This window comes from Salvelinus sp. IW2-2015, unplaced genomic scaffold, assembly GCF_002910315.2.
Source record: "Salvelinus sp. IW2-2015 unplaced genomic scaffold, ASM291031v2 Un_scaffold19, whole genome shotgun sequence".
NCBI classification, from domain to species: Eukaryota; Metazoa; Chordata; class Actinopteri; order Salmoniformes; family Salmonidae; genus Salvelinus; species Salvelinus sp. IW2-2015.
The window spans coordinates 52018-67396 of record NW_019942505.1 but is presented as its reverse complement, the minus strand read 5'-3'; the positions used below and the strand labels follow the sequence as shown (position 1 = coordinate 67396).

The following is a 15379-nucleotide window of genomic DNA, read 5'->3' as shown; positions in this document are numbered from 1 at the left end:
CATTTCAGGCGGTCTTTTAAAACGGCTCTTACACTAAAGGTGCATTATTATAATTTCCACAACTGCACAATATTACTCCAACCATTTAGTGTGGAAATATATATAAAGCACATTTAAATCACGTTTTTGACTGCACTGAACCTTTAAAGCAAAAAAGTGATCGGCACATCGTACACTTGAGAATACCAGGTTGGGCAAAAGATACAATCAGGTGGCAATGCAACCATGCTTTCAGTGGGAGATACATTTCTGGTTATAGACCGTTTTGAGGTGAGTGAATATATTAACCAGAAACATGGCAGGCTTGGAAAGTGTCAAATTTTTTAACAATTATAATACAACCAACAGACGTTATACACGACAAGTCTACAGTTGCATTCATTGACATATTGTAATTACACCTCTCTCAGCAATGAGTATCAGCCTCAAGACACACACACACACACACACACACAGACTGTATTTCCCGGCTTTCAAACACACACACAGAAAGAGAGAGATAATTAATTAGGTGATGTTTATTAATTAGGTACATGTATTTTTTCTTCGAGAGGGAAAATCCCGTTCAGGAAATTTGCAATCTGTTTTACTGTACTTTCGGTTTCAATTCATGCATTCTAGCCTACACACCGAATCGCAATGGCGTTACTACTTGAAGAACTTCTTACAGATATAGAAAATTGTCTCACATGTTCAGTATGCTTTGACATTTTCACTGATCCAGTGACTTTAACTTGTGGCCACAGTTATTGTATGAAATGTTTAGAGGATTGTCTACGTGGAAAAGCGAAGACGAAGAAGGATTGTCCCGATTGCAGAGGAAAAATTCGACCAGGTTTTAAACTGCATAAAAATGTTACACTTTGTAACATCGTGGATGTTCATTACGACCATAAACGTTTTGCATCCACTGAAGAATTTACAAAAGGACACGAAATGGAAGCAGTAAGTTATTATAGTTTTTTTTTTTTTATGAACAGAGTATGCTTATTGACTCCTGTCACGATCAAAACGTCGCTACATAATAACACGGAATTTTAAATAGGAATAAATCAGGTTGGAGGATTCACTTTTATGTTTTACCGTTAACAAGTGCACAACTGTAAATAACTTTATAATAGTTATCAAATAGTAGAAATAGTTTAATTGTATTATATGATATTACATTATTTAATTGTCAGGACTTCAAAGAGGATAAAGCTGAAGAATGTGTGGCTTCACACTCACAACAGACTGATATCAACAGACCATCTGAGCTTGGAAGTACTGTTCAACAGCAACAGGTAAACTTTCCAGATACAGTATTTACAGTAGGCTACAACTTCCTCCTTCTTAGTCGGTTTTCCTTTTTAAAGATCATATTTTTTAAAGATCATATTTTTTAAAGATAATTTTCATGCTCCTGTGTTGTCTTATCTTGTCATATAGATGGAGGCCCCTGTTGTTATAAATGACACAAGCTCAGAAGTGACAGATGACAGGTGTCCTGATGTCCCAGCCTCCCATGATGGTCGGGTTCAGGACTTGCCCATCTCCCCTCCCTCAAATGACAGATACAGGGCTGAAGGTAGACTGTAGAATATTTCCTATTCTTTAGTCTCATTTGAATATTACTCCTTATAATGTACTGATTACTGTAAATATAATGTGCTGTTTTCACCAATCAACCACTAGATGGGGTAGCCTATATACAATATAGCCATTCAACTATATCTGTGTCATTAGAGTACATCAGATACCAGTGGTGTAAAGTACTTGAATAAAAATACTTTAAAGTACTACTTAAGMAGTTTGGGGGGGGGGGGGGGGTATCTGTACTTAACTTTTTATATTTTGGACTACTTTTACTTCACTATGTTCCTAAATAAAATAATGTACTTTTTACTCCATACATTTTCCCTGACACCAAAAAGTACTGGTTACCTTTTGAATGCTTAGCAGGAGAGGAAAATGGTCCAATTCACACACGTATCAAGAAAACAATCCAGGTCATCACTACTGCCTTTGATCTGGTGGACTCACTAAACACAAATACTTTGTTTGTAAATGACGTTGGAGCGTGCCCCTAGCTATCCGTCATTTAAAAAACAAAACAATTGTGCTGTGTAGTTGGCTTAATATAAATAATTTGACATGATTTATACTTTTACTTTTGATACTTAAATATATTTTAGCAATTACTATTAATTTTGATACTTAAGTATATTTAAAACCAAAGACTTTTATTCAAGTAGTATTTTACTGGGTGACTTTCACTTTTACTTCAGCCATTTTCTATTAAAGGAAAACTCCACCCAAAAACTATCTTTTGGTATTTGCAAAATGCATCATACAGGGATGATTTCTGTATTTGCTGACAAGCAAAACATTGTGGGACTTTGTCAACAATGAACTAATGAGACAAATACCAAAATACAGTTTTTGGGTGAAATGTTCCTTTAATGTATCTTTACTTTTACTCAAGTATGACAATTAGGTACTTTTTTCCATCATGGTCATATACAGTAGGCTGAAAACTTTAGTACATTCATCTAATGACTTCAAGCTAACATTTTGTCCATATCTGGCCATGTCTGTCAACAGGCTTCGCCCCTCCACCCCATCCCCTGCCTGGGGCCAGCTTCTCCTGGCTCACCTTCAACCCAGCCCAGGGCCACAGGTGCCTGAACTTCCTACCCAAAGAGCACAAAGTGGTGACCAAGAGGACGTCCTCTGCATGCCACGACGGCCGCTTTGACATCAGCCAGTGGATGGCGGAGCAGGAGTTCAGTGAAGGCTGCCACTATTGGGACGTGGATACGTCGGCGAGCGTGGGCTGGGCTGTCGGGGTTTCCTACCCCAACATTGGCCGCAGAGATAAGCTGGGTCGCACAGCTAACTCCTGGTGCCTGGAGTGGAGCAGGGACAAGCTGTGCTACTGGCACGATAACATAGGGGAGTTTATCAAACATGGCTGTCCCAGTATCGTTAGACTGGCTCTGGATGTGACGAATGGGACCTTGTCGTTTTATAGCCTGTCTAACAGTCAGACTCTGCTGCATTGTGTGGAGGAGGGATTCACAGAGCCAGTGAGGCCAGTCTTCTGGCTGTTTGGGCTGGAGCTAAACAATGCTCTGACCTTTCCTCCTTGGGTGTCATAAGGTGATGTGAGGATGGGGACAACATAAAGAGTTGTCTGTTTATCAATGAGAAAATAAAATATTTAGTAATGAATATATTTAGCACAATATTCCTATTAGAGGTCAAAATAAAATGACAATCACCTATATTTTTGTATGTTGCTTTTTTATTTCACCCAAAGAATGTATGGAGTTTTGCGTTGTTATATTAGCTGTACAATATTTGTCCCCTCGCGCGCCTCGTTGGAGGCGGGTCGTAACTTCAGGTTCAGGCTAGCTTGTGCGGTCGTAACATTCAAGTTTGTGTGCAGACGAATGACTAATAATATATCAATGTCGACAGTATCATCTAAGATTTATGTCTGAGCGGTTAATTATTTCAAAGGAGCCGTTCGGTAATATCATTCCGTGCAGGGCATTTACTACGAACGCAGCGCGGTGTCAGTTAGGTTTATGTTGGTGAAGCTCAACTGGGAAAATGCAAACGTAAGCCAGGCCAGATAGCTGAACGCTCGCTGGCTGGCTGTATTCAACCACACGAGAGCATAAATGATTTCATGAACGAATTTGCAGAGTTGGTCTTCAACAGTGGTGAAGATGCGGAAGGACGTCAGAATATTACTGGTGGGAGAGCGTAAGTGGATTTGTTTTGGTCTACTCTGTAATTAGTTCTGTTTTACTGTCGAGCCCGAACCTACATGCATGACAGCCAGCTAGAGGAGCGCGTGATGCTGATGAAAGGACTCGGAGGAATAACCTTTTCTAGCTAGCTGTGTTCCACTAGGTTCATCCAGTTTTATAGCTAATGTTACACTACCACACACACCATGATGTTAACTACACTACTCAGTTAGTAGTGTCATAACATAGCTATCTAGCTAGTATCCTAAACAATATGATGTTTAGATCCAAGTGACATTGGCTATTTACCATCTGCAATTGATGTTGACTAACTGCCTGTCGACATGACATGTTTGTCATATGAATGCATGGATTGCCTTTGCGATCTAAGCAATTTGCTCTAACTAAATGTCAGCTTTAGTTAATGTGTTCAAAACATTCACTCTGACTCACCTAGGCAGCACCTGTCCACTTTAAAGATACGCTACATGGCCAAGAGTATGTGGACACCCCTTCAAATTAGTGGATTTGGCTATTTCAGCCACACCCTTTGCTGACAGGTGAATAAAATCAAGCACACAGCCATACAATCTCCATAGACAAACATTGGCAGTAGAATGGCCTATTCTGAAGAGCTCAGTGACTGTCAACGTGGAACTGTCATAGGAGGCCATCTTTCCAACAAGTCAGTTCGTAAAATTGCTGCCCTGGTCTGTTATTGGGAAGTGGAAATGTCTAGGAGCAACAACGGCTCAGCCGCAAAGTGGTAGGCCACACAAGCTCTCAGCACGGGACCGCCAAGGGCTGAAGCGCGTAAAAATCGCCTGTCCTCAGTTGCAACACTCACTACCGTGTTCCAAACTGCCTCTGCAAGCAACGTCAGCACAAGAACTGTTCGTCGGGAGCTTCATGAAATGGGTTTCCATGGCCGAGCAGCCGCACGCACACAAGCCTAAGATCACCATGTGCAATACCAAGCATCGACTGGACTGGTGTAAAGCTCGCGGCCATTGGACTATGAAGCAGTGGAAACGCGTTCTCTGGAGTGTTAAATCACCATCTGGCAGTCTGACAGTCAAATCTGGGTAGTGCCAACTGTAAAGTTTGGTGGGGGAGGAATAATGGTCTGGGGCACGTTTTATAGTTTGGGCTAGGCCCCTTAGTTCCAGTGAAGGGAAATCTTAATGCGACAGCATAAAATTACATTCTAGACCAGTCCTGGGCGATTATTTTCCATGGAGGGCAACATTAGAATATATTTTTGCCATCGCGTGCCAGAATCATATTACAGGATTATACATCATGTATATGACTGTGTTGACAGATATATCTACTGTAAATCATATCCAGATATGCTAATTATTTAACTTTTTTAACATGCACAGAAATAAACCACATTCATGTTCTCCTTTTGGTAGGTATTTTCATTATTAAACATGCAATGAACTACATGGAGGGAAAAGTACACTGTGCATTCAGCACCACGGACAGAACTCTTGTTAACGGGTATGCACAAAAACACAAGAAAGTGAGAAAGCTCAACATTACATTTAAACTACTCAGTGTGAGGAGTGAAGTCTCTGATGGGCATTGACTAGAGCAGTGAAGTCAGGTATAGTTTCTGATGTCGCTATGCGCAGGATTGCTCAGAGGTGAGAGTCAGTAAGAGATGATCTGTGCCTTGACTTGTTATATTTCATCACTGAAAATGTCTGTTCACATACATAGGTTGACCCAAACAGTACAAACATCTTCTGAGCATGACTCCTAATCTTTGGAAGGTTTTGTTCATCGAGAGATGCATAGAACCTCGTCAGTGACATTGTTCTGAATAGTTCTCCAATCACTGCATCAGACTGAAGATCGATAAGCTCAAGTTGCAGGTCAGTGGGAGCATTATCCGCATTGAAGGTGAAAGGAGAGGAAACCAACAGCATGTCGTTTTCCAACACTTTGAAATCCTCAAAACGACAAGAACGCACTGTTCAAAGCACGCAGCAGCGATGTATAACGTTACTTCTCCCGCTGGTCATCTGATAGGGAACAGACTAGTAGTGTTGGAAAGTGGGTGAGATTGTTGGCTGCTACTTGGCGGGTCAGGAGGAGTAATTTTCCCTTGAAGGCTTTGACACGGCTGTACATCTAATGTGGAAAAAGACCAAAAAACACTCTACATTGTTTACTTTCCTTTTCTTTTTGAAAAACAATGWTTGTGCTATTTCTAGCTAGCTACTATTTGTAACTGTGAAGTGTATCAGCCTGTCAGTCACTGTGTCCTCGTGCAGTTATTTATACGTGCCATCAAAATAAATGTCCCACAAGCGTTGGGAGTTAAATCATTAAACAAAGGCGAGTATTCATTGGGCTTTTAATTTGAATAACAAATACGTTTTTCAAAACTTTACTATTGCAAAATCTTTGATCTGAGCATGATTCCCTTCCAACTTTGTGGCAACAGTTTGGGGAAGGCCCTTTCCTTTTTCAGCATGACAATGCCCCTGTGCACAAAGCGAGGTCCATACAGAAATGGTTTGTCGAGATCGGTGTGCTAGAACTTGACTGGCCTGCGCAGATCCCTGACCTCAACCGCATCGAACACTAATGCTCTTGTGGCTGAATGGAAGCAAGTCCCCGCAGCAATGTTCCAACATATAGTGGAAAGCCTTCCCAAAAGAGTGGAGGCTGTTATAGCAGCAGTGGGGAGAGCAATTCCGTATTAATGCCCATGATTTTGGAATGAGATGTTCGACAAGCAGGTGTCCACATACTTTTGGCAATGTGTATGATTCTCTCTAATAACAGGGTTTCTTATACAGTGCCTTCGGAAAGTATTAAGACCCCTTGACTTTTTCCACTTTTTGTTAGGTTACAGCTTTATTGTAAAATGGATTAAATAAAAATAAAAAATCCTCAGCAATCTCCACACAATACCCTATAATGGCAAAACGAAAACAGGTTTTTAGAAATGTTTGCAAATGTATTAAAAATAAAAAACACCTTATTTACATAAGTATTCAGACCCTTTGCTATGAAATTGAGCTCAGGTGCAACCTGTTTCCATTGATTATGGAATGGAGATGTTGAGATGTTTCTACAACATGATTGGAGTCTGCCTGTGTTTAAATTCAATTGATTTGACATGATTTGGAAAGGTACACACCTGTCTACACCACAGTTGACAGTGCATGTCAGAGCAAAAACCAAGCCATGAGGTCAAAGGAATTATCCGTGGAGCTCTGAGACATGATTGTGTTGAGGCACAGATCTGGGGAAGAGTACCAAAACATTTCTGCAGCATGGAAGGTCCCCAAGAACACAGTGGCCACCAAGACTCTTCCTAGAGCTCGCCACCCGGCCAAGCTGATCAATTGGAGGAGAAGGGCCTTGGTTAGGGAGGTGACCAAGAGCCCGATGGTCACTCTGACAGAGCTCCAGAGTTCCTCTGTGGAGATGGTTGTCCTTCTGGAAGGTTTTCCCATCTCTGCAGCACTCCACCAATTAGGCCTATATGGTAGAGTGGCCAGACAGAAGCCATTCCTCAGTAAAAGGCACATGACAGCCCGCTTGGAGTTTGCCAAAAGGCACCTAAACACTCAGACCATGAGAAACAAGATTCTCTGGTCGGATGAAACCAAGATTGAACGCTTTGGCCTGAATGCCAAGCGTCACGTCTGGAGGAAACCTGGCATCATCCCTACGGTGAAGCATGGTGGTGGAAGCATCATGCTGTGGTGGTGTTTTTCAGCGGCAGGGACTGGGAGACTAGTCAGGATCGAGGCAAAGATGACCAGTGCAAAGTACAAGGGAGATCCTTGATGAAAACCTGCTCTAACGCGCTCAGGACCTCAGACTGGGGCGAAGTTTTACCTTCCAACAGGACAACGACCCTAAGCACACAGCCAAGACAACGCAGGAGTGGATTCGGAACAAGTCTCTGAATGTCCTTGATTGGCCCAGCCAGAGCCCGGACTTGAACCTGATCAAACATCTCTGGAGAGACCTGAAAATAGCTGTGCAGCAGCGCTCCCCATCCAACCTGACAGTGCTTGATAGGATCTGCATAGAAGAATGGGAGAAACTCCCCAAATACAGGTGTGCCAAGCTTGTAGCGTCATACCCAAGAAGACTCGAGGCTCTAATCGCTGCCAAAGCTGCTTCACCAAAGTATTGAGTGAAGGGTCTGAATTCTTACAGATGAAGTCGGAAGTTTACATACACCTTAGCCAAATACATTTAAACTCAGTTTTTCACAATTCCTGACATTTGATCAAAAAATTCCCTGTCTTAGGTCAGTTAGGATCACCACTTTATTTAAAGAATGTGAAATGTCAGAATAATGGTAGTGATTTATTACAGCTTTTATTTCTTTCATCACATTCCTAGTGAGTCAGAAGTTTACATACACTCAATTAGTATTTGGTAGCATTGCCTTTTTAAATTGTTTAACTTGGGTCAAATGTTTCGTGTAGCCTTCCACAAGCTTCCCACAATAAGTTGGGTGAATTTTGGCCCATTCCTCCTGACAGAGCTGGTGTAACTGAGTCAGGTTTGTAGGCCTCCTTGCTCGCACACGCTTTTTCAGTTCTTCCCACAAATTTTCTATGGGATTGAGGTCAGGGCTTTGTGTACCTTGACTTTGTGGTCCTAAAGCCATTTTGCCACAACTTTGGAAGTATGCTTGGGGTCATTGTCCATTTGGAAGACCCATTTGCGACCAAGCTTTAACTTCCTGACTGATGTCTTGAGATGTTGCTTCAATATATCCACATCATTGTCCTTCCTCGTGATGCCATCTATTTTGTGAAGTGCACCAGTCCCTCCTGCAGCAAAGCACCCCCCAACATGATGCTGCCACCCGTGTGCTTCACGGTTGGGATCGTGTTCTTCGGCTTGCAAGCCTCCCCCTTTTCCCTCCAAACATAACAATGGTCATTATGGCAAAACAGTTCTATTTTTGTTTTCATCAGATCAGAGGACTTTTCTCCAAAAAGTACGATCTTTGTCCCCATGTGCAGTTGCAAACCGTAGTCTGGTTTTTTAAAGACAGTTTTGGAGCAGTGGCTTCTTCCTTGCTGAGCGGCCTTTCAGGTTATGTCAATATAGGACTCGTTTTACTGTGGATATAGATACTTTTGTACCTGTTTCCTCCAGCATCTTCACAAGGTCCTTTGCTGTTGTTCTGGGATTGATTTGCACTTTTCGCACCAAAGTATGTTAATCTCTAGGAGACAGAATGCGTCTCCTCTCTGAGCGGTAAGACGGCTGCATGGTCCCATMGTGTTTATACTTGCGTACTACTGTTTGTACAGATGAATGTGGTACCTTCAGGCGTTTGGAAATTCCTCCCAAGGATGAACCAGACTGGAGGTATACCATTTTTTTTCTGAGGTCTTGGCTGATTTCTTTAGATTTTCCCATGATGTCAATCAGAGGCACTGAGTTTGAAGGTAGGCCRTGAAATACATCCACAGATAGACCTCCAATTGACTCAAATGATGTCAATTAGCCTATCAGAAGCTTCTAAAGCCATGACATAATTTTCTGGAATTTTCCAAGCTGTTTGAAGGCACAGTCAACTTAGTGTATGTAAACTTCTGACCCACTGGAATTGTGATACAGTGAAATAATAATCTGTCTGTAAACAATTGTTGGAAAAATTACATGGTTCATGCACAAAGTAGATGTCCTAACCGACTTGCCAAAACTATAGTTTGTTAACAAGAAATTTGTGGAGTGGTTGATACACTTAGGTTGGAGTCATTAAAACCTGTTTATGTACATTTCCGACTTCAACTGTATGCAAATGTGATATTTCTGTTTATTTTTAATACATTTGCAAACTTTTCTAAAAGCCTGTTTTTGCTTTGTCATTATGGGGTATTATGTGTAGATTGATGAGGGGAAAAAACGATTTAATCAATTGTAACGTAACAAAATGCGGACAAAGTCAAGGGGTCTGAATACTTTCCAAATGCACTCTAATTGTTTATACAGGGACCCAGGGCTCTATCTTTCACATTTGCTAAATTCAATTCCCTTCCCTTCTAAAGCAAACCCCTATTGTGATTTAGTAAGCTGTCAAGTAGCTCTCTCTGGCCACGAATGGGCTTAGAGCCAATGCTCATATCTTAGATTTGAGAGGCAAGTTGGTGTAGGAGACCAGGGATAGTGATGCTGCTGCAGTGAAATATTCTGTCTCACCTTGTGTGTGAAGCACAGAGAGAGACTGCCAATTTGTACAAGGCAAGCCTATCTCTTCATGCTATCTATGCTGTTTGAAGTGTGCAGAGAAACAATGCATGACAGGCTGCAACTCTAAAACATTTACTTTACATAAACATGATAATAATGCAATATGAAGTGAGGATGAGCAAATTGCCTCTTCCTCTGCCAATTCTAGAGTTGAAAAGAAGCATTGCCAGGCGGGACACACAGCCTATATGACTTCCTCCTTGTTTTTTCCTCCCCGACAGCCAAGGTGGGGAAGACTTCCCTGATCATGTCCCTGGTCAGCGAGGAGTTCCCACAGGTGGTACGTAAAGAAGCTTCCTGTAACCTCTGTGTTTATTAAATAGATTTATTCATGTCTTTTCAGCCTATGAAGCACTTTCCTCAAACAGAGTGCTTTGAGTTGTATCGTGTAGACGGATAACTCCCCGTGGGAGATGCACGTCTTGATGATCAGCAGTAGTACTAATAAACAGTTATACATGCATTACCTATGTAGAATGTACATTTTGAGTATCCCATTGGTGTCTTTTTATGATGGTCATCCTTGGTTGGTTCCTTGTAACAGGTGCCCTACCGGGCTGAAGAGATCACCATACCGGCAGACGTCACCCCAGAGAGAGTTCCTACACACATAGTAGACTACTCGGGTACTGTAACTGTACTAACAGTGTAGTTATATAATGTGTACCTTATCTCTGTTGTATTATGCAAACCATGGGTAAGCATGTTATTGTACATTCAAGCCATGTACACTGAACTACTACACTAATACTGTCCTGTTGTTCACGAACTGCATGTTTTAACATGCACAGAGGCGGAACAAACAGATGAGCAGTTGTCTTCAGAGATATCAAAGGTAATATTAGAATCAATGTCCAGTATTGTAGAAAGATGTGTGTAGAGATTTGAGTACTGCCGAGTCCAGATTGTAATGGTTGTCGCTCCCTTTACAGGCCAATGTGATTTGCATAGTGTACGCCGTCAACAACAAGAAGTCCATTGAGAAGGTGAGTTTAGCCATAGTACTTGAAGTACTGTATGCACATTATGTTATGATATCAGCCAGTTCACACGTTTGCTTTTTGTAATGTTGTATCTTCACCATCTTGTTTTCRTTTAGGTGACCAGCCATTGGATTCCACTTATAAATGAAAATACAGACAAGGACAGCAGGTAGGGGATACAGTCTAGGTTTAGTTGTGGTTCTTATGGGTGGTTTGTATGTAGCCCAGTTCCTGCATGAGCTTTGCAATGGTAACGCTATCGTCTTAATGACCTATGACATGAAGAGTATGGGGGTTGCAGTGTAGTAGTGGTATCCAATGGGGTATGTGTGTTGCAATACTCAACCACTACCAGCGTTTACCCAACTGGGTCACTGTAAAAGGCACTCTACATGAAGTTACATGAATGCGGTTTCTCCTAAATACATGATAGATGCATGGATGTTTTCCTAAAGTTTTGAAAGAGGAGATGGGCACGTGTCATAGACACAAGTCCACGCTTTTCACAACGAGTCATTTCAGTAAATGTACACATTTTCTCAGTAGAACAGCAGTCTAGAAGTACAACAAGTCATGGTGGGCCGAGCTTCATGCATGCAGACCCACCACTTGATCATATTATTTCTAGGAAGTGCAATTGAGATCAAAAGTATGTGTTTTCCGAGGGAGACTTCACCAGAATACAAAACTATCACACACTACAATTGCATGATTTGATGTATGGATTGGGAAAACAGCCCTGAATGTACAGCTTTAAGACCTAGTAAATAACTCTATTTTAAAGCAATCTAATCAACCATTTACAACCCTCCCCCTATAGGGTTCCTGTCATCCTGGTCGGGAACAAGTCTGACCTGGTGGAACACAGCAGCATGGAGACCATCCTGCCCGTCATGAACCAGTACACTGAGATAGAGACATGTGTGGAGGTGAGACTGCCAGAGGGCTTCTGTACTGAGTCACCGACTGTGTTGTAGCACTGTGACTTCACTACCCAGAGTAGTGATGCATCGCCAGATATTGCATAGAGGCTGCTGGGTAAAAGCCACTGACCTACAGTGGTTCGTCCTTTTAAAAGTAGCAGCGTACTGCAGCACAGCTTGCATGGTGCCGCAGAATTCTATGGCACGTTATTTAAGTGTCAACCACTGTCACCATTAATGCTAGTTAGTGCTAGTTTGATCAACAGAGGGCGTCTTTGAAAAGCATTTGATAGCCTTCAATAGTGGCTGTATTAGAGAATTTCATATCTGTTTTTGTAAGAACATAGTATATGGGACTGATCTTAATTAATTTGTTTAACGTAATGGTGGTTCTATTCCAAAAAACGAAAAGCCCTCTGGGTTTCGGTTAAGATGGTATGGAAAATATGGCGCTGTACAACGTGACTGTCGGGAGTAGGCTACATTACTGGGCTATTGAGCTAAAGAATCCCTGTGTCGTGCTGGCACGTGGGAGACCGGGGTTCAATTCCCCGACGGGGAGGAAGGAGTAGGCTGTTCTTGTAAATAAGAATTTGTTCTTAACTGACTTGCCTAGTTAAATAAAGGTTACACTAAGAGCATAACATTTCTATACCCTAATTGTGTAATTCTAGTCTAACCAATACCCAAACAGAGATTCAGTGAAAATAAAAATCTCATTGATTTATCAAGACCAGTCCCCATGCCTGTCTCAGAGCAGCGCGAAACGGTGCTAAAATAGTTGTAGGCTATTGCTTCAAATCCTATTGCTTCTAATTTCAATATGCTCTTTAAATAAATAAGACCTACACCACTTTCAACAGCACATTACTCAACACTAGTGAGACTCATGTCGCCTACGGTAGACCTACAGTATATTGAAAAATATGACGTGACTCTCCCCTAATAATTTTATATAGAGGATTCTAAATTAAAACCAAAAGCCGCCTCATGGGTCTCCCGGTACGGGTATCGAACCTGCAACGCATTTTGCGCTGCGATGTGGTGTCTTAGACAGCTGCTCCACCAACACAGAGAGGTGTTGGTAAAGGTATATTGTCCTGCTAATAGCCCATAATGGGCTATTATAATACTGTACATGGTGTCCAAATCAGGATAACCAAAACATTTATTTTTTAAAGACTATCAGAAAGYGTGTTGGTACTTATTTATTTTGATCCAAAGCCATGAATGAGTGAGTCACGAAAGTGAGCGATTGTAATCTGAATAAAGGACAAAATAATATTTGTAAAGGCCAAAACATTTATTTGTGTTTTTAGAGGGAGAGAAACGCTGGGCCAATTGTGCGCCGCCCTATGGGACTCCCAATCACGGTTGGATGTGATGCATAATAATAKTTTTTGTTGTATTATTTGTTTTGTCTTTTTTGGTAGATTAAACTCAAGTTGTAACCAATCACGGCCGGTTGTGATACAGCCAACCTAACTAAGAAATACATTTGACGATAGAATTCTCCCCCTACCCTCCTAGGCAAGTCTATTGTCCAGCTACCTGCTAATAGCCATAATGGCGCTGTATAACATTACCATGTGTGTTTCAAAGAGTATTTTCCAGTAAGCAACAATTCGTTTACCTTCATTAGACAACTTTGTTCCAATATATTTGTAATTCAGTGATATTTATTCCCATAGTAATTCGTTATGGATCCTAAACTAAATAAACATCAGCATTTTGAAAGAGTTTATCATTATTTTATTAATGAAAGCATAAAGATGCTGATGAAGAAATACTGTATATGCTTTTACATCTGGATCATAAAGCATTTTGAAGATATAAGCCACCTGCATTTGTTTATTAGGTTATAGCAGAACAGCAGAATGGTCCAGACGGCCCTTGCTGTGCCGGGGTGAGCAGTTAGTCAAATTCTGTTGTCAGAAGAGGAATGGAAATGTCAGGGTGACCTGATGAACCTGCCAGGTATATTGACTCTGCCTGTCGAAGGTGGAGTTCTAGAGCTCACAGGTGTGCCTGGCATGGATTGTGACTCCATCTCGTTCCTTGCCCTCTTCAACGCGTCATTCTCCGCCTGACTTTCCGCCAATGCCGCCTTGCTCTGGACCAATGCATCACCTGTTGCCCGTATCTCTGCCCTCAGAGAATTATTATCTTTCTGCTGGTCTGCCTTCGATGACTCGATCTCGGTCTTCAAAGTTTGAATCTGATCCATGTGTATCAGATCGGCAGATTGGTACCGCGACTCCAACACACAAATGCTGCGTACACATTAAAAAAATCTAGCAAAACTAACCTCTTTCTTGGCAACCATGTGTTTTTTCGGTGCTGCCCGTTGTCCAGGCCTTTGTCCACTGATCTCCACGGATGGTTGTCGGCATTGCTGTATGCTCTGCAAAAACACATTCACTGCTAATTTTTAAGTCCTCTTGTGATTATGGTCCTAACCCTGGAATGGGTAGCACCATAGAAAGAAGCTGGCTTGATGAAAATYATGTACATTTTGTCTGTTCTCTTTGGTCGTAATTACTTGTTCTTTTTTTTGATGATGATGATGATGAACAGCTCGTTTTTGAATGGTAAGTGTGTTAAGGGTGGAGTTTGTGGTGGGGTGATGAGCACTGGAAAGGTGTGACTTTCACACCTACAATAGCTGAGCTATAAAGAGTCTGTTGTCCTGCTAATGAACTAGCTTGAACAGTTCCACTATCTATTAAAGATGTATAGCAGGGGTGGTGCTTATATTGTAGCAGTCCTTCTACAGCTATACAGCTTTTAGTGTGCTGCTGAAAGAGCTTACAAATGGCACATGTTGTTAATCTAAATCTGTAAGGTTTAAAGCTGGTCCCAGATGACATGCTCTATCTCTGTAGCTTTTTTCCTGTCATCATGCAGGGTGACAGTGAGTCCATACAAAGTGTATATAGTCTAAGACTATATGCTGTGCTTGTTTACTGTATATGCACTTATTTTCTATAGCCTATGTTGGACATTTATTTATGAGTATGACCTTCACCCAGACACTCTTCAACATTTTTCTCATGATGGGAATTCCATGGTTCAATCATGTGCTTAGCGTGATGCACGGGGTCAGTTTGGTATTGGTTTCAGTCTAGACTCTTAATGGAGCTATTGCTAAGGGATTTTCTATAGCTTGCTCAAGTCGGTATGTGAGTATACATGCATCTTTCAAGGAAAATCCATTAGGCCTAATAGACAGCGCTCCATGTCCAAGAGGTGTACTATGGATACGTTTGATTGTCAATTCAAGGAAACAGACTTGACAATCAAACTGATCCAATCAAGCCTGGAGTTTGACCCCCATGGCTCTCCTCCACCCAGCTAGCCATGGATCCATGTCCACAGTTCAGCTTGGCTGCTAACTCCTCCATGTTTCACAGACTGTCTAATTAGTATTGGCTTATCCCTCAGACCAATCCCGGCTGGTCTGATCCTCCCAGGCCCCAGC

At 41.7% G+C, this 15379-nt stretch overlaps 2 protein-coding genes across 7 annotated transcripts in view; both read left to right on the top strand.

Annotated features, from left to right (window-relative positions):
- Positions 1-4: 4 nt before the first annotated feature.
- Positions 5-3266, top strand: LOC111981770 (E3 ubiquitin-protein ligase RNF135). 3 transcript variants are annotated; one of them, XM_024134967.2, is made up of 5 exons: positions 7-270; positions 747-945; positions 1182-1283; positions 1429-1567; positions 2584-3266. In XM_024134967.2, exons 2-5 carry the CDS (start codon positions 754-756, stop codon positions 3138-3140), a joined length of 990 nt encoding a protein of 329 aa, XP_023990735.1. In that variant the 5' UTR covers positions 7-270; positions 747-753; the 3' UTR covers positions 3141-3266. The 3 variants fall into 3 exon arrangements, with proteins under 3 accessions (XP_023990736.1, XP_023990735.1, XP_023990734.1); XM_024134968.2 differs by lacking the exon at positions 747-945 and having other exon boundaries at positions 5-270; XM_024134966.2 differs by lacking the exon at positions 7-270 and having other exon boundaries at positions 293-945.
- Positions 3267-3361: 95 nt separating this feature from the next.
- Positions 3362-15379, top strand: part of LOC112067989 (mitochondrial Rho GTPase 1-A) — a 28001-nt gene continuing 15983 nt past the window's right edge. For all 4 annotated transcript variants that reach the window (XM_024134964.2, XM_024134965.2, XM_070437986.1 and 1 more), the window contains exons 1-7: positions 3362-3753; positions 10214-10272; positions 10537-10618; positions 10784-10827; positions 10925-10978; positions 11092-11144; positions 11796-11904. In XM_024134964.2, coding sequence (XP_023990732.1) covers positions 3717-3753; positions 10214-10272; positions 10537-10618; positions 10784-10827; positions 10925-10978; positions 11092-11144; positions 11796-11904 — 438 coding nt within the window. In that variant the 5' untranslated portion in view covers positions 3362-3716. The remainder of the gene's footprint in view (positions 3754-10213; positions 10273-10536; positions 10619-10783; positions 10828-10924; positions 10979-11091; positions 11145-11795; positions 11905-15379) is intronic.